General features: G+C 46.6%; 1 protein-coding gene across 6 annotated transcripts in view; it reads left to right on the forward strand.

The window, feature by feature from the left end:
* The window catches only part of EPS8 (EGFR pathway substrate 8, signaling adaptor), a 192743-nt gene that overhangs the window by 76041 nt on the left and 95930 nt on the right, over positions 1 to 20772 (forward strand). For all 6 annotated transcript variants that reach the window (XM_077267284.1, XM_077267282.1, XM_077267286.1 and 3 more), the window contains 5 exons: positions 9141 to 9229; positions 9458 to 9532; positions 9602 to 9750; positions 9858 to 10032; positions 11362 to 11396. In XM_077267284.1, the coding sequence (XP_077123399.1) occupies positions 9141 to 9229; positions 9458 to 9532; positions 9602 to 9750; positions 9858 to 10032; positions 11362 to 11396 (523 nt within the window). The remainder of the gene's footprint in view (positions 1 to 9140; positions 9230 to 9457; positions 9533 to 9601; positions 9751 to 9857; positions 10033 to 11361; positions 11397 to 20772) is intronic.

Here is a 20772-nt window from a genome sequence, read left to right on the forward strand (position 1 = left end):
TAAAGCCATCATCTAGTTCTCACAGTGAACATTGAAGCATGGCTTCATCAGGAATTGAGAGGAACAAAAGCTGGCACTCTAGGACACTCTACATCAGAGGTGTCAAACTGCATTCCTCGAGGGCCGCCAACAGGTCATGTTTTCAGGATTTCCTTAGCATTCCACAAGGTGCTGGAATCATTCTGTGCAGGTGATTAAATTATCACCTGTGCAATACAAGGAAATCCTGAAAACATGACCTGTTGGCGGCCCTCGAGGAATGCAGTTTGACACCTCTGCTCTACATGACCCTGGTGCAGCTGGGGCCATCCTGCTGTGAACAGGTAATTATGGTGGGTTATCTGATGGATCACAGACACAAAGTCCATTCACAGCTTGCAGAATAATTTGGGAGGTGACAGATTTATGGCCTGTTGCTTCGCAAAGGGCGTTATTACCCTGACCTCCCTGTGTACAGAGAGCTGCAAATGAACTCTTATGCTGTGAGCCCAATGTCCAGTCATGAATATTGGGGGTTTTGTGAGCAGCATAAGCCCTACAGTTATGGGTGACATATTTTTGATGTCATGACGAAGTGGCGAACAACTTACATCACTGGACTGTGGCTGCATCAGCCCCAAATGAAAATCTGACATATGGATAACACTATATATGTTTACCTTGAATAAATCTAGAAGTGGGAAACGGCGCGCAGTAGGGTGATACCCAATGTAGGGAGAGTCCTGGTTATTCTCACATGATGGAGGCAGAGTAGTAGAGTGCTTGTTACGCTCACCTGTTGGAAGGAGAGTAGGAGAGTGCTGGTTACGCTCACCTGTTGGAAGGAGAGTAGGAGAGTGCTGGTTACGCTCACCTGTTGGAAGGAGAGTAGGAGAGTGCTGGTTACGCTCACCTGTTGGTAGGAGAGTGCTGGTTACGCTCACCTGTTGGTAGGAGAGTGCTGGTTACGTTCAACTGTTGGAAGGAGAGTGCTAGTTACGTTCCACTGTTGGAAGGAGAGTAGGAGAGTGCTTGTTACCCTCACCTGTTGGTAGGAGAGTGCTGGTTACGCACACCTGTTGGAAGGAGAGTAGGAGAGTGCTGGTTACGCTCACCTGTTGGTAGGAGAGTGCTGGTTACGCTCACCTGTTGGTAGGAGAGTGCTGGTTACGCTCACCTGTTGGTAGGAGAGTGCTGGTTACGCTCACCTGTTGGTAGGAGAGTGCTGGTTACGCTCACCTGTTGGTAGGAGAGTGCTGGTTACGCTCACCTGTTGGTAGGAGAGTGCTGGTTACGTTCACCTGTTGGAAGGAGAGTGCTAGTTACGTTCCACTGTTGGAAGGAGAGTAGGAGAGTGCTTGTTACCCTCACCTGTTGGTAGGAGAGTGCTGGTTACGCTCACCTGTTGGAAGGAGAGTAGGAGAGTGCTGGTTACGCTCACCTGTTGGAAGGAGAGTAGGAGAGTGCTGGTTACGCTCACCTGTTGGTAGGAGAGTGCTGGTTACGTTCACCTGTTGGAAGGAGAGTAGGAGAGTGCTTGTTACCCTCACCTGTTGGTAGGAGGGTGCTGGTTACGCTCACCTGTTGGAAGGAGAGTAGGAGAGTGCTGGTTACGCTCACCTGTTGGTAGGAGAGTGCTGGTTACGCTCACCTGTTGGTAGGAGAGTGCTGGTTACGTTCACCTGTTGGAAGGAGAGTAGGAGAGTGCTTGTTACCCTCACCTGTTGGTAGGAGGGTGCTGGTTACGCTCACCTGTTGGAAGGAGAGTAGGAGAGTGCTGGTTACGCTCACCTGTTGGTAGGAGAGTGCTGGTTACGTTCACCTGTTGGAAGGAGAGTGCTAGTTACGTTCCACTGTTGGAAGGAGAGTAGGAGAGTGCTGGTTACGCTCACCTGTTGGTAGGAGAGTGCTGGTTACGCTCACCTGTTGGACGGAGAGTTGTGGTTATGCTCCCCTGTTGGAAGGAGAGTAGGAGACTGCTGGTTATGTTCCACTGTTGGAAGGAAAGTAGGAGAGTTCTGGTTACACTCACCTTTTGTGCGAAACGATCGTCGTCCAGTTCTTTGTTCCACTGATTACTCTCCTAGCCTGGATGTTTTAAAATTGCCGAAATAAAGTGAAATTTTAGGACGGTGAGTGCCACTCTTCCCTTACTTGCTGCATGGACATTTGTTTTGTTTTTCATGAGTGGGCACTCGGGAGTCTGATTTGGGCAGCCAATAAGCAGATTGGATGTGCACTAATAGCTGTGCACATGTGGTGCAGATCATTTTGCCTGAATTGGAATTCTATACATTTTAAAAAGAGCCTTCCCTGTTACAGGCTAACGAGCAGAACCGAATCCTTTAAGTGTCTGGAGTTGCTGCATAATGTTCCAGGATGGTTTCTTTAATGTCCTCATAATCGCAGTTCCATCGATGGTCCATAGCTTGATATGCTTCCATAGCTCCACCCTCTAAGAGCCCCACCAGATGTCTGACTCTCTCCATTTCTGGAATTTCCATTAACTGACATTGATAATCAAAATCTTGGAAGAATCCCTCAATGTCCCCTGATGCCTCATTAAATGGCTTAAACTCCTTGCGGGACACTCTTGGGGTTTCCTTCATGGTGGATGTTGTGGTTGTCTGCCTTGTTCTTCTAGCTGCTCCCACAGCGAGCTGTCTTTCATGAGCTCTCCGAATGGCCGCCTCTCATTTATCTTTTTTGGTGGTTTCATCCCTCAGCAATGCCATCTCCTCATCATACCACACAACCCACTGACTTCTCTAGATATTTACCTCCAGGCCCCTCTTTCCTCCAATTGCTCTGGGAGTCCCTTTTTTGTGCATTCTTGAATGCTAGCTCCTTCCAAAACCTCATTTAGTTGCTCTTTGGACAGTCTTTTGTTACTGACCCCTAATTTATAGGCCTTTGTAGATTCCCACAGTCTAATTCCTGTATCCTGAGGTTCTGGCTCTATTTGTTGCCAGGCCGCTGTTCTCCGTTCCTTCTGCTCTGAAGCCTCCGCTGTCAACCAATTTGTGACGGGTGTGTGTGACAGAGCAGACAGGGAAAGTAGGCCGATGAACAATCCAACAACTTTTATTGAGACTGGGAGAATATAACCTCAAACGTAGATATGGTTCCTTAGAGTCTGCACGGTGGCCACACAAAAGGGACAAATCCGTGGGTGCCACCCGGTAATCTGACGCCAAGGATTATGGAACAACAGTCTTTAGATTCGGTCCTCAAATCCAGCAGGGTGGTGAGACCTCACAATCCCTAGTGGAAAATGATCTCCAATCTCTATACATAGCACCAGGATCTGGAAGCAGCAGCAGATCTTCACCCTTCACAAGACCGACCATCAATTAACTAACCAAACTTGGTTTATTGTCCTACTTGTCATGGGATCAGCCCGCTTGTTGGGCAGAGATACTCCCACCCACCCCCTTAAACATAGTTCAAAGGATGAAGAATGTTCCAGAAGCCCTGTCTCCATCTGTCTGCAGGTTTGTGTATTCTGGATGCCCCTTGCAGAGAGGAACGAAGACAAACATGCTCCCACCAGATACAGGACAAGAAATGCTAATGTAGGCCTGTTTACAGTATGCTCCATGCAAACAGGCTGGAGTGATATTGTGTTAGACTGGACACTGTGCTGACAGACACCGCTACCCTTCTTACCACAGCTCTCATTGATGAGCCATCCTCGGTGAGCTGCACTACCTGAGCAATTTCTGTGGGTTGTAGACACCGCATTATGCTACTGTACAGTACCGCTAGGGGTGAGAGACAAAATGCAAAAGTGACCTAAACAGCCAAAAAGGATGAGAACAGAGAAATGGTCTGTGGTCTCCCCCTGCCGCACTTCTCCTTTATAGGGGTTGTGTTGCTGATTGTCTATCATTTCTACCTGTTGTCTGTTCCATTTGCACAATTGCAATTGTGAAAATTGATTCACAATCATTGTTGCTTCGTGGCATGACAGGTTGCTGTCATAGAAGTGTGATTGACTTGCAATTACATTGTGTTCGTCATGTTCCTTTTTTCTTAGAGCAGGGGACATACTTGTACATATTGTAACAAAGTCACTAGTACTGTGCTGGTCTGGAGGGGAGATATGTTTCACTGTGCTTAATGGTGTCAGTGATCTAAAACCCAGAGATTTTCCTCCAGTACGCTAAGTGCGGTGAGGGGGTTAAAAGCTAATTTGTATAATGAGTTTTATGTGGGCATCTATAGAGTGGGTGGGGGGATGTCCACCTTATCTCCACCCCAGAGGGTGGTCCGGGGCTTAAGGCCCCGTCACACACAGCGACGCTGCAGCGATACAGACAACGATGCTGATCGCTGCAGCGTCGCTGTTTTGTCGCTGTGTGGTCGCTGGGGAGCTGTCACACAGACCGCTCTCCAGCGACCAACGATGCCGAGGTCCCCGGGTAACCAGGGTAAACATCGGGTTGCTAAGCGCAGGGCCGCGCTTACTAACCCGATGTTTACCCTGGTTACCAAAAAAAACAAACAGTACATACTCCCCATCTGATGTCCGTCAGGTCCCTTGCCGTCTGCTTCCTGCTCCGACTGAGTGCCGCCGTACAGTGAGAGCAGATCACAGCGGTGACGTCACTGCTGTGCTGTGCTCTCACTGTACGGCCGGCAGTCAGAGCAGGAAGCAGACGACAAGGGACCTGACGGACATCAGATGGTGAGTATGTACTGTTTTTTTTTGTTTTTTTTTACATTTACGCTGGTAACCAGGGTAAACATCGGGTTACTAAGCGCGGCCCTGCGCTTAGTAATCCGATGTTTACCCTGGTTACCAGTGAAGACATCGCTGGATCGGTGTCACACACACCGATTCAGCGATGTCAGCGGGACCTCAACGATCAAAAAACGTCCCAGGCCATTCCGACACGACCAGCGATCTCGCAGCAGGGGCCTGATCGCTGGTACGTGTCACACATAGCGAGATCGCTACTGAGGTCACTGTTGCGTCACAAAACTTGTGACTCAGCAGCGATCTCGCTAGCGATCTCGCTATGTGAGACGGGGCCTTTAAATAGCTGGCGTCCAGAGGCAGAAGTGTTCAGTGTCTGGAGGGGAACACTCCAGAGAAGTTGTTGCGTTGGAGCAAACCTGAACTGTGTGTGTTCTGCTAGCGAGGAGCCCCCCTTTCAGAAGGACTGTTTGGTGTCACCATTTTGTTTTGTTTTCCTGTTTTGCTTAGACGACTCTATATTTATTTTACTACACCTTGGTTTATGCTGCCTATAATAAACCAAAGGAAGTCCTTAAAGAGACCGTGTTCCCATGTCTACCTCTGTGAATGGCCGAGTGAGCCAATCTTCCATAGGTGCTGTTAGATCTGCGGGCAGCGTTCCCAGCAAAGACGTGTGACGAATACAAGAGGTATTGCATGTCCTGGGTGAAGCAGGCCACAAGCCAGCGTATGACGTCAGGCAAGATGGAGATCTGCTCAAACATCTGGTACAAGTGCAGCAGCAACAGCATCTGCAGCAATTACAGCAGCAACAGATGGCGCAACAAGAGAGCAGTAAGCTGCTTATACAGCAGATGCAACAGCAGCACAAGCAGCAGATTGACTTGCTTGCAGAGTCGCTTCATAGAAGTTCGGCGGCACCTCCCCCAAGTCCAGGTGACGACAGATACGTCCGGAAGTCGGTAAGACGAGCCATGCAAAAAGTGACCCCAGGTGGTGATGTGGAGGCATTTTTGACTGTGTTTGAGCAGGTAGTAGAGCATGAGACTCTAGCACCAGAACAGTGACATGGTTTGGCATTACATGATGTGCAAGAGTATGCCAAACTAAAAACTGAAATTTTAGGATGCGCAGGAGTGACTATGTTGGTGAGAGCACAAAGGGTTCACCACTGGGCATATTATTGGGACAAACCTCCCCGATCCCAAATGTGTGATTTACTGCATCTTGTGCAATAATGGTTGCAGCCGGAAGCCTCCACTCCAACTCAGATGGTGGAGCTGGTTATCATCAACAGATTAGTTCACTCCTTTCCTAGGCCAGTGCAGACCTGGGTTGCCCAGGGAGATCCCCGGAATGGGGATGAACTGGTGGGCCTAGTGGAGCGATACCAGATAGCTGAGAGCGCCCTAAGAAATTCAGGGGGTGATGCATCCCCATAATGAGTCCCAAAAGAGGGGTAGTAGAACCACCAGTGGGGGAGTCCTAGTTCCCAAGAAGTTTCTGAAGATGTTGTGAAGGGCCATTGGTAAAAACTTGCTCTGCTGGATATGTTGCGGTCTGGGACATATAGCTGCCCATTATCCTTTGTCCTCCGAGGAGATGGACTGCAGCCTAGGGAGGCGCTGCTCTTACTTGCCTATCCTGCCTGCATTGTGGACTATCAGCCCGGTGAAAGGCCGCAGGCATGTCCTGTGACATTAAATGGGGTACTGGGGTCACGACTCTTGGACTCAGGGAGTTTGGTGATCCTGATAAGGGCCACAGTTCCCCACCAGTTGATCCCAGGGAAACACATGGCTATATCCATGGTGACGCCAAGGACTACCTCGTCGCCAGAGTGTCGATAAAAACAAACCATGGTACAGAGTCCAATGAGGTCGGAGTAATCGAAGACTTGCTACACTCTGTGATAAACAGGCGGGACTTTAGCCTGTTGTGGGACTTGTGTGAAAAGGCAAGGGTGCCTGCTAACGCAGACAGGAGCTGGTCCACCCATGAAGATTTCCCATCGCAGTCGAAGGTCAATGAGTTCCCCCTGTTTGTCCTTGCTGGTGATGAGGACGAGACAGTAACCCATGAGGCAGAGATTCCTGAGTTGGGTGTTTCTGGAGAGAATTTTGGGACTGCCCAAATGCTGGATCTTAACTTTAAAAATTTTTTTTGACAATGTGACTGTGATAAATGGGGTTGCTCAAGAGTCGGGGGATGACACCAGGTTTCTGTATTTCACTTAAAAAGAAAAGCTACTTTATCGGGTCACTAAACCTAGAGGAGAAGTGATACAGCAGTTGTTGGTGCCAGGTGCCTATAAGCTTAGGGTATTGATCTGGTCCATTCTCATATCTGACAGTAGACAAAACTCGAGTGGGTCCTTCAGTGGTTCTAGTGACCTGGGTGTCACCAAGGCATAGTTAATTTCTGCCAATCCTGCCTTACCTGTCAGCTAACTGCTCCTGTGTCCCATTTCCACAGTCCCGTAGTGCTATTGCCCATAAAGGTCCCATTTGACCGGATTGCCATGGACCTGGTTGGGCTGTTAGATAAGTCTGCAAGGGTTCATCAATAGAATAATGTATATAAAAATACAAAACTTTTATTAAATCGCAAATTCAATTACATGATACATCAATATACATTATAATCACAAAGAACAAGTGAGGTTCAGTGCTACAGAGTGCCTAGGCACTGCATAAGTTTAAAAACATATTAAGGGCGCATGGAACCGAGGACAAACCCACCCGTATTAGTTATTGCATATGCCAACCAGGAATAAATAGGTATATAGCACATATTTGTGAATGGATACCCATAATTGGACTTAACAAAGAGTCCATCTAATACCAACAGAGTCTAAAGCATACAATATCAAATACCTGCTCAGGGCACACAAAATGAATATAGCGTATTTTACCTTTTAGTAGGAGACTGGGTGGGATGTACACAGGATCCGTGCGCCCTCCCCGACGCACGTTTCGGTTTTAACACCTTCCTCAGGGGGCATGGTGAATAGGACTAAGTGCGATGTTATATAGCAGTATAAACCGGAAGTGACCGGGACTAACCCGGAGGTAACAAGCGGTAACTATAGCAACCACTAAGCGTTCCCCTTAATGGTTAATATAGATCATATAATGGCATTGTATCGGTATAAGGCACACGCCGCAGACCGCCGACCGCCAGACAATCACAGGGCCCTGTGAAGTCCAACGGCGGACGCACATGCGGCGCGGGCACGAACCGAAACAAGAGGCAAGACTGCGCATGCGCGGAACGTCCGCAAAACCAAAGCCGCCATCTTACAAAAGGGAAAAGAGTGCCCAAACTATGGTAAGTATCAGAACAAAAAACATAACAAATGTGGTTTTTTGGGGGGAATTGTGGGATAGTATCTGAGTTTTATCCTGAATTTTGACTTGATGGCCACCCCCTGACTCATCTTCTCAAGGGCACAAAGTCGTCGATGGTCAAATGGTCCTCTGAAGCAGAGATGGCATTCCAGGAGATGAAGCTCGTCCTGTGCAGACAGCCGGTGTTGGTCGCACTAGATTTCACTAAGGCGTTCGGCTTCAGATGGACACCTACAACATCAGGGTGGGAGCTGTGTTGTCCAAGGAGATAGATGGGGATGAACATCCAGTCCTATACCTGAGTAGGAAACTCTCCTCCTGTGAAAAGAACTTTGCCATCATAGAAAAAAGTGCTTGGCCATCAAGTGGGCAATCGACACCCTGAGATATTACCTATTATACATGGAGTTCAGGCTAGTCTAAAATCATGTGCCCCTGAGATGGATGAGGGAAAGAAGGGGGAAGAATGCCTGGGTGAGTATGGTTTTTTAGTGCTCCAGAACTTAATTTTCATGTTGAGCACAGGCCGGGGAAGTTGCATGGGAACGCAGATGCCCTGTCCAAACTCCCCCTACTTAGCGAGTGAAAGTGGCAAAACCCCCAGTTTTGGGCACAGGTGGGGGAATATGTAACAAAGGGCTGGAGGGGGGGATATGATTCACTGCGCTTAATGGTGTCAGTAATATAAAACCCAGAGATTTTCCTCCAGTACACCAAGTGCGGTGAGGGGTTAAAAGCTAATTTGTATAATGGGCTGAGTTTTCTGTGAACATCCATAGTGTAGGTGGGAGGATATCCAGCTTATCTCCACCACAGGGGGTGGTCTGGGGCTTAAGTAGCTGGCCACCAGAGACAGCAGTGTTCAGGTTCTGGAGAGGAACACTCCAGAGAAGTTGTTGTGCTGGAGCCATCCTGAACTGTGTGTGTTTTGCTAGCGGTTGAAACCCCGCTCTCAGAAGGACGGTGCTTGGTGTTACCGTTTTGTTTTCCTGGTTTGCTCAGAGGCTTGTATTTGTTTTAATACACCATCTTGTAGTCAGAAAGTTCATAGATTAATGATGCAACATCGTCACTGTTCACATCTTTGGTTTTTTTTGTTGTTGTAGATGGCGTTCTAACTCTCCGTGCCAAACCCCCCCATCAAGAAGAGTTTGTAGACTGTTTCCAGAAGTTCAAGCATGGCTTCAACCTCCTTGTGAGTGGCAGGATGAGGCTCCTGAAGTGACCGGTTTCTTTTTATGTTCCACCCAGGTCAAAAGTCGCCCATACCTATGACCTCTTTATAGACATATATGTACTGTACATGTGTGAGCCTGTGGTGTCTGGAATTGGGCTGCCCACTCCTGATCTTTCAACACAGCCCATCTTCTAATTCTTGCTGATGATTCATTTTTTGTGAAATTGGTTTCTCTTTTTTTTCTAGGCCAAATTGAAGCCCCATATCCAGAACCCAAGTGCAGCCGAACTGGTGCATTTCCTCTTCACCCCACTGAGTATGGTGAGTGTACAGATTCATTCTTTGTATATTTTCCCCAGGATCAGATTTTGACATGTCCATGTTATCTAGATGCTGGAGGCCACAGGTGGTCCAGAGCTGGCAAAAAGTGTGGTGAGCCCCCTTCTGATAAAGGACGCCATTGATTTTCTCCATTTTGTTCTCAATGCTGAGGAGAAGAACCTGTGGTTCTCACTTGGTGACACATGGAGTAAAACAAGGTAATAATTTGCCTCTAATGTATGGTGTCTCCACCATGAAGCCAACAGTAGCCAGAATCCACTGCTGCCGTCATAGACCCTACTTCACCTCGGACTTTTCCCCGTAGGGTGGAATGGCCTAAAGACCAATTCATCCCTCCATACATACCACGTTTCAGGAATGGCTGGGAGCCGCCCTTGTTAACCTTCGGAAATTTCAAAGAGCCGGAACGGGACCAACTGGTGGAAGTGCTGTCAGGTCCAGCAGAAACTAAACTGGAACCAAGAGGATTCTCCCCAGCGGTAAGGAACAATTTGTGGGCTGATTTCCAAGAAAATTTGGAGTGGTGGCATGATCTTTAGGCTTGAAGTGGCATGATCTTTAGGGTTGGAATTATTTCTGAAGAGTCAGGCCTTGTGGGGTGATGTCCATGGTGGGGGTAACGGCTCAGGAGTCAGTGAGCGAGAGGGCATGTTGACCACAGTAGAGGTGATGACTGAGGAGTCGGTGGGTTATGTCTAGAGATGGGGTGTGATAGCTGAGGAGTCAGGGGATGGGGAAGCGTGATGTCCAGTGTGGTGGGGATGCCTGAGGCGTCACGGGTTGGAGTGATGGCTGAGAATTCTGTTGGGAGAGGGCGTGATTGTCTAAGGAGATGGTGATGGCTGAGAAGTCAGGGGGTTGGGGGGTGGGATGCCCAGGGTGAGGGTGGTGCCTGAGGCATCAGTGCATGGGGTGATAGCTGAAGGTTGGGAGGGCGTGATATTCAAGGTAGGGGTGATGGCACAGAAATCGGAGTCAGTGAGAAAGCATGATTACAATAGTGGGAGTGATGACTGAGGCATCAAAGGGTGGGGATGTGATGTCCAAAGTAGGGAATGATGGCTGAGGAGGCAGGGGGTGGGGAGGCATGATGTCCAGGATGGAGTTGATGCCTTATGTGTCAGGAAATAGCTGAAAGCTGAGGATTCGGGTGGGAGGGCGTGATGTCCAAGAAAGGGTTGTTAACTGAGTAGTCGGGGGTCGTGATGGCTGAGATGTCAGGGGTTGGGGGGGTGATGTCCACGTTGAGGGTGGTGTTGAGGCATCAAGGGATGGGGGTGATGGCTGAGTGGTGGGAGGGCGTGATTTCCAAGTAGGAGGTGATGTCTGAGGAATCAAAAGGTGGGAAACGTGATGTCTGGAATGGGGGTGATGACTGACTCAAGTGGTGGGGAAATGATTACTTGGGTGGGGGTGAAGCCTAAGGAGTCGGGTGGTTGTGGGGTGAGTGTGATGTCCAGGGTGGGGGGTGATGGCTGAGGCGTTAGGGTTGGGGGACGTAGTGTATGGAGTGGGGGTGGTGCCTGAGAAATGAAAGTGTAGGGAGTGTGGTGTCAGGGGTGAGGGTGATGGCTGCGTAGTCAGTTGTAGGGGGGTTATTGCTGAGGAGTCAGGGTGGAGGTCGTAGTGACGTAGTTAGGACGGGGGTCATGATGTTCAGGGGGATGGTGATAGCTGAGGAGTCAGGTGGTGGGTGGTAACATTGCAGAGTGTAATGGTGGCACGATTTGCACCATGATGATGCAGGTTGCTGCCTTTATTTCTATGTTTTTGTTGGTTGCTAGTCATAAGGTTTCCTTGTTTTGTAGTTTTCCCGCAATTCGGACCTGGCGCCCCCGAGCAGGTAAGTGTATAACAATAAAGACTTGAATTGGAGGTGAATGATCTCACTACTACTGGGCTAGGAAGGGAACATAGACATTTGCTACTTTATTAAAAATGGGAACATTTTTATGCTGTATATAATGTGTGTGGAGGGCTTCGTGTGTGGAGGGCTTCGTGTGTGGAGGGCTTCGTGTGTGGAGGGCTTCGTGTGTGGAGGGCTTCGTGTGTGGAGGGCTTCGTGTGTGGAGGGCTTCGTGTGTGGAGGGCTTCGTGTGTGGAGGGCTTCGTGTTATTCTGTGTAGGAGATTTCTGACTGATTTACGATGCCTTGAAAAAGTCTTCATACCCTGTGGAGTTTTTCATGGTACACCCACAAACTAACATGTATTTTATTGGGATTTTCTGTGATACAATCACAAAGTTACAAGTTCTTGTAAAGGAAATCATACAAGGTGTACTAATTATTTTACAAATATAAATCTGAACATTGTGGCATTGTGCATTAGTATTCGGCCCCCTGTAGTCTGACGCCCCTAAATAACATCCTGAGTGACCGATTGCCCCCAGAAGTCACATCATTAGTACACTGCCTGCCTCCTGGGTGTGATTCTGTCTCCATATAACAACATCCGTTCTGTGAAGGCTTCAGAGGTTTGTGAGAACATCAGGGATCAAACCGCATCATGAAAACCAAGGAGCCCACCAGACAGGTCAGCGATAAAGCTGATAGAAGAGTAAACCAGGGTTAGATTATAAAAAAAAAAAAAAAAAAAAAAAAAAAAAAATAGCCCAAGCTCTGAACATCTCACGGAGCTCTGTTCAATCCATCATCCAAAAATGGAAAGGGCATGGCACAACTTCAAAGAAGCTACTAAAACATGGCCGTCGTCCTAACCAGACATCCCAAGGAAGGAGAGCACTAATGAGAGAAGTAGACGAGAGGCCCATGGTCACTGGAGGAGCCGCAGATCCACAGCTCAGGGAGAGAATCTGTCCAGAGGAGAACTATTAGTCATGTACTCCACAAATCTGCCCTTTGTGGAAGAATGGCAAAAAGAAAGCCATTAATGAAAATCATTGGTTCCGTGCAACTTTTTGGTTTTGGGCTAAATGCAAAATGCTATGTGTGGTGGAAAACTAACACTGCACATCACCCTGAAAACACCATCTCCACTGTCACACATGGTGGTGGCAGCATCCTGCTGTGAGAATGCTTTTCTTCAGCAGGGGCAGGGAAGCTGGTCATTGGTGATGGAAATACAAATCAATCCTGGAGGAAAACTGTTTAGAGACTGCAGAAGACTTGAGATTGTGGAATAGGTTCACCTTCCATCAGGACAACGCCCCTAGGCATCCTGCCAGAGCATGTACTGTGTGTGAACAGCGCATTCACAGTCCAGACCGAAATCCCAGAGAATCTGTGACAGGATGTGAAAATTACTGATCAGACGTCTCCATCCAATCTCACTGAGCGAGCGCGCGTGTGCAAAGAAGGGGCAAAATGTCACCTCTTGGTATCACATAAAATCCCAATAAATAGCTTTTATGTTTGTGTGTACCTTGAGAAAATGTGGAAAAGGTCACTGGTTATGCAGATGTTTTCAAGGCCCTGTATATAACATGCATCATGGACACTGAATACAGTGTGTGACAGGTGGGCTCTTGTATACTGGTGCTGAGCACAAGTGTAGGTATATAGACAGTGCGCGGGGCCAGGGATGACATAGATGTAGACCTCCCTGGTCTTCACCAAGGTTTCACCTCCTTTCTGCCATGATGCTCTTCACTCTTCTTGTCCAGCGCTGATGTCATTACTTCTGTTCTTGTCGCAGGAATTCTTATTTCTATAATCCCTAATCCGGTGTCCTCCCAGACTATAGCTGCCAGTTCTCTGAAGAACACATTATTGGGCCGTCCGAGGCTTGACCTCCCCTGTGCCCGCCCGTCCGAGGCCTGGCCGTCCGAGGCCTGACCTCCCCTGTGCCTGGCCGTCCGAGGCCTGACCTCCCCTGTGCCTGGCCGTCCGAGGCCTGACCTCCCCTGTGCCTGGCCGTCCAAGGCCTGACCTCCCCTGTGCCTGGCCGTCTGAGACCTGGCCGTCCGAGGCCTGACCTCCCCTGTGCCCGCCCGTCCGAGGCCTGACCTCCCCTGTGCCCGGCCGTCCGAGGCCTGACCTCCCCTGTGCCTGGCCGTCCGAGGCCTGACCTCCCCTGTGCCTGGCCGTCCGAGGCCTGACCTCCCCTGTGCCTGGCCGTCCGAGGCCTGACCTCCCCTGTGCCTGGCCGTCCGAGGCCTGACCTCCCCTGTGCCCGGCCATCCATCGCCTCTTAATCTTGCTCCATATTGTAAATAGATAAATATTGCACCAATCACATACAATCTAATCCTAAATCATGAGACACAATCTGATCACAATTTGCTGCAATCACATGATCCATGATCGATCGCTTGGCTTTTCCTCTCATACATCACATGATGACTTGTAGCGCCTCTTCATGGGGCCCCGTTATATCGTCTTAAGGTCAGTGTGTGGTGTAAGAGGAGGAGGCTCCAATCATCTTGCTTGATTTCCTCCAGATGATCTATATGTCCTTGTATAGCGCCTCCCTCATATTAACGCAAATCAGCAAATTGCTGCGTCCTGTATATATTATAAATTATTACATCGCTGAGCCAGATCTGCAATAAACCCGACTTGTTACCTTTGTGTGCTATGGATTATTTGTCACATTGTTCCACCGATGACAAAGGGCACAGCTGAATACACGGCATATACTTATGCAGCTGGTGAAATAAGTATTGAACACATCACCAATGTTAGTAATTCTATGACTCAAGGTGCTATTGACACAAAATTCTCCCCAGATGTCGATAACAACCATCCAATCCACACAGAAAAAGAAATCACCTTAGATGTCAATATATTATGTGTAATTATGAGAAGTGACATATGGAAAAAGTATTGAGCACTTGAAGAAAGAGAGGACCAAGCAGCCCTGAAAAAGTCCTGACAGCGGCTGAGATCTATCAGTAATTAGAAAGCAATCCTGCCACTTATTTGCAAAAAATATCAGCTGGCTTACCTGATGGTCTGTAAAAATAAGAGTCTAATTACCAAGGGACCACACAAGAAACCTCTCGTGATGGGTAAAACCAGTGAGCTTTCTCAATACCTTTGCAACCTTATTGTTGCAAAACATACTGATGGCATTGGTTACGAAAGAATTCCTAAACTACTGAAGGTTCCAGTGAGCACTGTTGGGGCCATAATCTGGAAGTGTAAAGAACATAATTTCATCATAAACTGGCCACAACTAGGTGCTCCCTGCAAAATTTCACCATAAATCAACCACGACCAGATGCTCCCGGCAAGACTTCACCGTAAACAGGCCATGACCAGGTGCTCTCAGCAAGATTTCAGACAGAAGAGTGAATTATCAGAAGTGTCCTTGGCTCTTGGACAACTCATTTGGAGTGCTACAGAAGACGTGGAATCATCAGGTACAGTTGTATCATACAAAGCTATAAGTAATGCACTCCCCTTCCATGGCCTGTATGCACGCTCACCACGCTTCCTCAATGGCCTGTATGTATGCTCACCATGTAAGACTCCATTGCTGAACAAAAAGCATGTGTGATTACAGTTTGTTCAACGTTTAGACAAGCTTGTGAAATACTGGGAAAATAAAGTCTGCTGAGATTAATCCAAAATTAATCTCTTCAGATGCCATAAATCACACAATGTTTGGAGGCCAAAAGGTATTGTATATTACCCTAAAAACACCACACCAACAGTGAAGTTTGGAGGTGGTAAGATGATGGTGTGCACTGTTTTTCAGCATACGACTTTGGCAAACTTCATATAATTTGAAGGAAGGATGAATGTAGAAATGTACTGACACATTCCAGATAAAAATCTGTTGTTTCATCTTCATCATCCTGGTAGATAACAAGTGTCAAGACAATGATCCCAAACACACAGGCAAGGAAGCTCTCAAATGGTTTCAGAGAAAGACCATAAATCTGCTAGAATGGCCGAGCCAATCACCGGACCCGAATCCAAGAGAAAATGTACTAAAGCATAGAGTTCATAGAAGGAGCCACGGAAGCTTAAGGATCTGAAGTGTGAAAAATGTGCCAAAATCCCACTTGAGCAATGTCTGCGACTAGTTTCTTCATACAGGAGGCACCGCAAGCAAAGTCTTATGTACAAAGTATTAATTGCATTTCAGTAGCGCGTTCAATACTTTATGTGTAAAAATGAGAAATGGCGCAAGGTAAAGTATTGACATCTATGGTGATTTCTTTGCTTGTGTGGATTGGATTGTTACCGACATCTGGGGAAAAATTCATATCAATGGCACGTTTAGACATAGGATTACTGAGAACATTGGTGGCGTGTTTAGTACTTAATTCACCTGCTGTATATATACATTGCACACAGCCCTATACACGACATATAGATATATACACTATGCAGAGCCCCCTATACACGTCGTATAGATGTATACACTATGTACAGCCCCCTATACACAGCCAAGTTCTCCAAAAAATATGACCCAGTTGTCATGGGAGATTTCAACTATCCAGACATTTGTTGGGAATCTCTCTGTCAAAACTAACAGGTCAAGCAAATTCTTATCCTCTCTTGCTGACAATTTTATCTTCCAAAAGGTAGGAGAGAAAGGTAGGAGAGAAAACAAGAGGATCTGCTACCTTGGATCTAATCCTAATAAACAGGGAGGAAATGGTTGAGGAGGTAAGAGTGGCTGGGACCCTAGGAAGTAGCGACCATGTTATTTTAGAATTTTCGATAACTAGAGGAGGAAGACCTGTGAAGATTCAGACTTCAAGGTTAGCTTTCAGAAAGGCAGATTTTAAGGGACTCCAAAAAGAGAATCGGAGGGATCCAATGGCTGGACATCCTTAAGGACAAAAATGTCCAGGAAGGATGGGAAGTCTTGAAAAATGAGATTCTCAAAGCACAATCGTTAACAATTCCGAAAAGAGGGAAGAATAAGAAGCATTTAAGGAAACCAGGATGGATGAACACAGAACTTAAACACATTCTAAAAAGGAAGAAAGAAATGTTTATCAAATGGAAAGAGGGAGGCATATCTAAAGAATATAATGCTGTCTGCAGAACCTGCAGGGCACGAATCAGATTTTCTAAAGCTGACAATGAATTAAGGCTTGCAAGAGACGTCAAAAGCAATAAAAAAGGATTTTGGGCATATGTCAAAAGTAAAAGAAAAGTCAAAGATGCTATTGGATTTTTACAGGATGGAAATGATGAAATGGTAAAAAAGGATGTTGAGAAGGCCGAACTTTTAAATTCCTGTTTGGCATCTGTTTTCTCTCAGAAAGGAAATGTATCATCAACTGATTTTCACTGTCCTATTAAAGGAATAGAAGAATCCAGAATATCTATAAACCGAAAGATAGTGAGGAAGCACATAGCTAACATAAATGAATTCAAGTCTCCAGGTCCAGATGAATTACACCCCAGAGTACTGAAGGAGATGGCATTAGAAATTTTTGAACCACTCTCCATAATCTTTGAAAATTCTTGGAGAACAGGAGAAGTCCCAGAAGACTGGAGAAGAGCAAATATTGTTCCTATCTTCAAAAAGGGGAAGAAGGTGGACCCAAGGAACTATAGGCCGGTGAGTCTGACATCTATACCAGGAAACATCTTTGAACAAATTATTAAACAGCATGTATGTAAGTACCTGGATAAGAATGAAGTGATTACATGGGTTTGTAACTAATAAGTCATGTCAGACTAACTTAATTTCCTTCTATGACAGAATCACTGACTGGTTGGATCACGGAAATGATGTAGATATAGTATATCTTGAATTCCGCAAGCATTTGTTTGACAAAGTATCTCACACCATCCTTATTGAAAAAATGACTAAGTATGGAATGGACAAGGCAACTGTTGGGTAGATTCATAACTGGCTTAGTGATCGGACCCAAAGAGTCGTCGTAAATGGCTGCACATCCAGTTGGAAGAATGTCTCAAGTGGGGTACCACAGGGCTCTGTCCTGGGCCCTGTATTATTCAACATCTTTATCAATGATTTAGATTAAGGAATTGAGGGTAAACTAATGAAATTTGCTGACACAAAGCTAGGAGGGATAGCTAATACTAGAGAAAAAAAAGAGAATTGGAGCAGCACAAAGAAAAAGTCCGGGTGCAGAGCCCCCCAGGCAAATACCAAACCTCAATTATAAAAAAGAAAAATTGGAGGCAGCACACCGTTTGTAGTGAAAAAGAGCTTATTTAATCAGCCCAGAAAGCGACGTTTTGGTCCCAACAGGAACCTTTCTTTGCTTGAGAAAGGTTCCTGTTGGGACCGAAACATTGCTTTCTGGGCTGATTAAATAAGCTCTTTTTCACTACAAACGGTGTGATGCCTCCAATTTTTCTTTTTCTTTTTTTTATCAATATTACTAGAGAAGAGAGAAAGAGGATTCAAAAAGAGATATATATATATATATATAAACTGGAGCAGTGGGCAGCAGCTAACAGAATGATTATTACCAGAAAAAAATGCAAACTCTACATCTGGGCAATAAAAATGAAAAAAGCATATACAGAATGGGAGGAATGGGGCTAAGCAACAGCACATGTGAAAAAGACTTGGGTATACTAATAGATCACAGACTGAACATGAGTCAACAGTGTGATGCAGCAGCAAAAAGGGCAAATGCAATTATGGGATGTATTAACAGAAGCATACAGTCTAGATCACGTGAAGTCATTATTGCCCTCTACTCCTCTTAGGTCAGACCTCACTTGGAATACTGTGTCCAGATTTGGGCACCACATTTAAAAAAAAAAAAAAGACATCAACAAACTGGAGCAAGTTCAGAGAAGAGTGACCAGAATTGTGACCGGTCTGCAAACCATGTCTTATGAGGAACGGTTGCAGGATTTGGGATTGTTTAGCTTGCAAAAAAGACTGAGAGGAGTCTTAATAGGTGTCTACAAATATCTGAAGGGCTGTCACATTGTAGAAGGATCATCTTTATTCTCATTTGCACAAGGAAAGACTAGAAGCAATGGGATGAAACTGAATGGGAGGGGACACAGATTAGATATTAGAAAAAACTTTTTGACAGTGAGGGTGATCAATGAGTGGAACAGGCTGCCATGAGAGGTGGTGAGTTCTCCTTCAATGGAAGACTTCACACAGAGGCTGGACAGACATCTGGGATGATTTAGTGAATCCTGCTTTGAGCAGGGGGTTGGACCAGCTGACCCAGTAGGTCCCTTCCAACTCTACCATTCTATGATTCTGTGACGGCGTACAGATGTATACACTACACACAACCCTTTATACATGTCGAATATAAATATAAATATATATATATATATATATATATATATATATATATATATATATACACTACGTACAGCCCCCTATACACGGCATGTAGATATATAACTGTATAGTCATCCACATCTACAGTTGTGGCCAAAATTTTGAAGTCTGACACATATTTTGGTTTTTTCTATTTTGCTGCTTCAGTGTTTTTTGCTTTTATTTTGCTGTTTCTATAGTTACCGACGGACAATTGTAAACATTATGCACGTTGTTACATGTGTGTGACATCCATGAAGTTCCTGTGACACCTCAATATTCCTGGCAGTGCGGCCCCTTACTCTCCACGCCCCTGCCCCTTACTCTCCACGCCCCTGCCCCTTATTCTCCACACCCCTGTCCTTTATTCTCCACGCCCCTGCCCCTTATTCTCCAGATTTCGTCCCTTCCCCCTGGATATCGGCTTCTCGGCAGACCCTGACTGATGGCCACACATTCTTGTCTCAGCAGAGCTCGGAGTTATCACAAGTCCTGGGTTTTTGCTGCTTTTTGAGGATTGACTGCAGGTTCTCAATAGGATTCAGTCTGGGGAGTTTTATGACCATATAATGAAAATTTCAATGCTTTTTCTCCGAACCACCTGGTTCACTTTGACTTGTGACCGGTCTCCATCATGCTCAAGAAAAGCATCATCACCACATTGTCCTGGATGATGGAAGAAATTCTTCTTGGAGGAGGATTACATCCCATTCTATGTTCATGGCCGTGTGCTTAGGTATAATTGTGAGCGAGCCCCCTCCATGGATGAGAAGAGACCCTAATTGATATCTTCATCCGGTATTTTGCTTGATGAAGATACCAATTTAGTATTGAGACCTGTACTCTAAATGTCTTGTGAATAAAGGAACCTCAACTACATCTTCTATTTCTTGGAAAGTTATCTGCAGCACCTATCCTGCATTTTCATCATATTAGGTGTCCGAGGAGCAAAAGGTGCACCAAGAAAATCATCCCCTCTCATTACTCTACCTCCATCAGCCTGACAGGAAGGAGTCATCCATCCAAAGGAACCAAGGTGCACTAAGAATATCCCCCCCCACACTATTAGAGCACCGCCGCTAGACTGACGTGAAGAGGTCTTCCATCCACAGGAGCCAAGATGCACCAAGAATACCCCATCACACCATTACTGCACTGCCACCAGACTGACATGAAGATGTCTTCCATCCACAGGAACCAAGATGCAGCAAGAATACCCCACCACACCATTACTGCACTGCCACCAGACTGACGTGAAGAGATCTTCCATCCACAGGAACCAAGATGCACCAAGAATACCCCCCCACACATCATTACTACACTGCCACCAGACTGACGTGAAGACGTCTTCCATCCACAGGAACCAAGATGCACCAAGAATACCCCCCCACACCTTTACTGCACTGCCACCAGACTGACGTGAAGCTGTCTTCCATCCACAGGAACCAAGATGCAGCAAGAATACCCCACCACACCATTACTGCACTGCCACCAGACTGACGTGAAGACGTCTTCCATCCACAGGAACCAAGATGCAGCAAGAATACCCCACCACACCATTACTGCACTGCCACCAGACTGACGTGAAGACGTCTTCCATCCACAGGAACCAAGATGCACCAAGAATACCCCCCCACACCATTACAGCACCGCCACCAGACTGACGTGAAGAAGTCTTCTATCCGCAGGAACCAAGATGCACCAAGAATACCTCCTCCCTTATTACTGCACCTTCATCAGCCTGACATGAAAGGGTCATCCAAATACAGGGACCAGGGTGCACCAACAATGCTACCCACCCCACACCATTACAGTACCTCCACCGGACTGACGTGGAGGTCTTCCATCCACAGGAACCAAGATGCACCAAGAATATCCCCCCACACCATTACAGCACCGCCACCAGACTGACGTGAAGAGGTCTTCCATCCACAGGAACCAAGATGCACCAAGAATACCTCCCCCTTATTACTGCACCTTCATCAGCCTGACATGAAAGGGTCATCCAAATACAGGAACATG

Source organism: Ranitomeya variabilis, chromosome 5, assembly GCF_051348905.1.
Source record: "Ranitomeya variabilis isolate aRanVar5 chromosome 5, aRanVar5.hap1, whole genome shotgun sequence".
Taxonomy (NCBI): Eukaryota; Metazoa; Chordata; class Amphibia; order Anura; family Dendrobatidae; genus Ranitomeya; species Ranitomeya variabilis.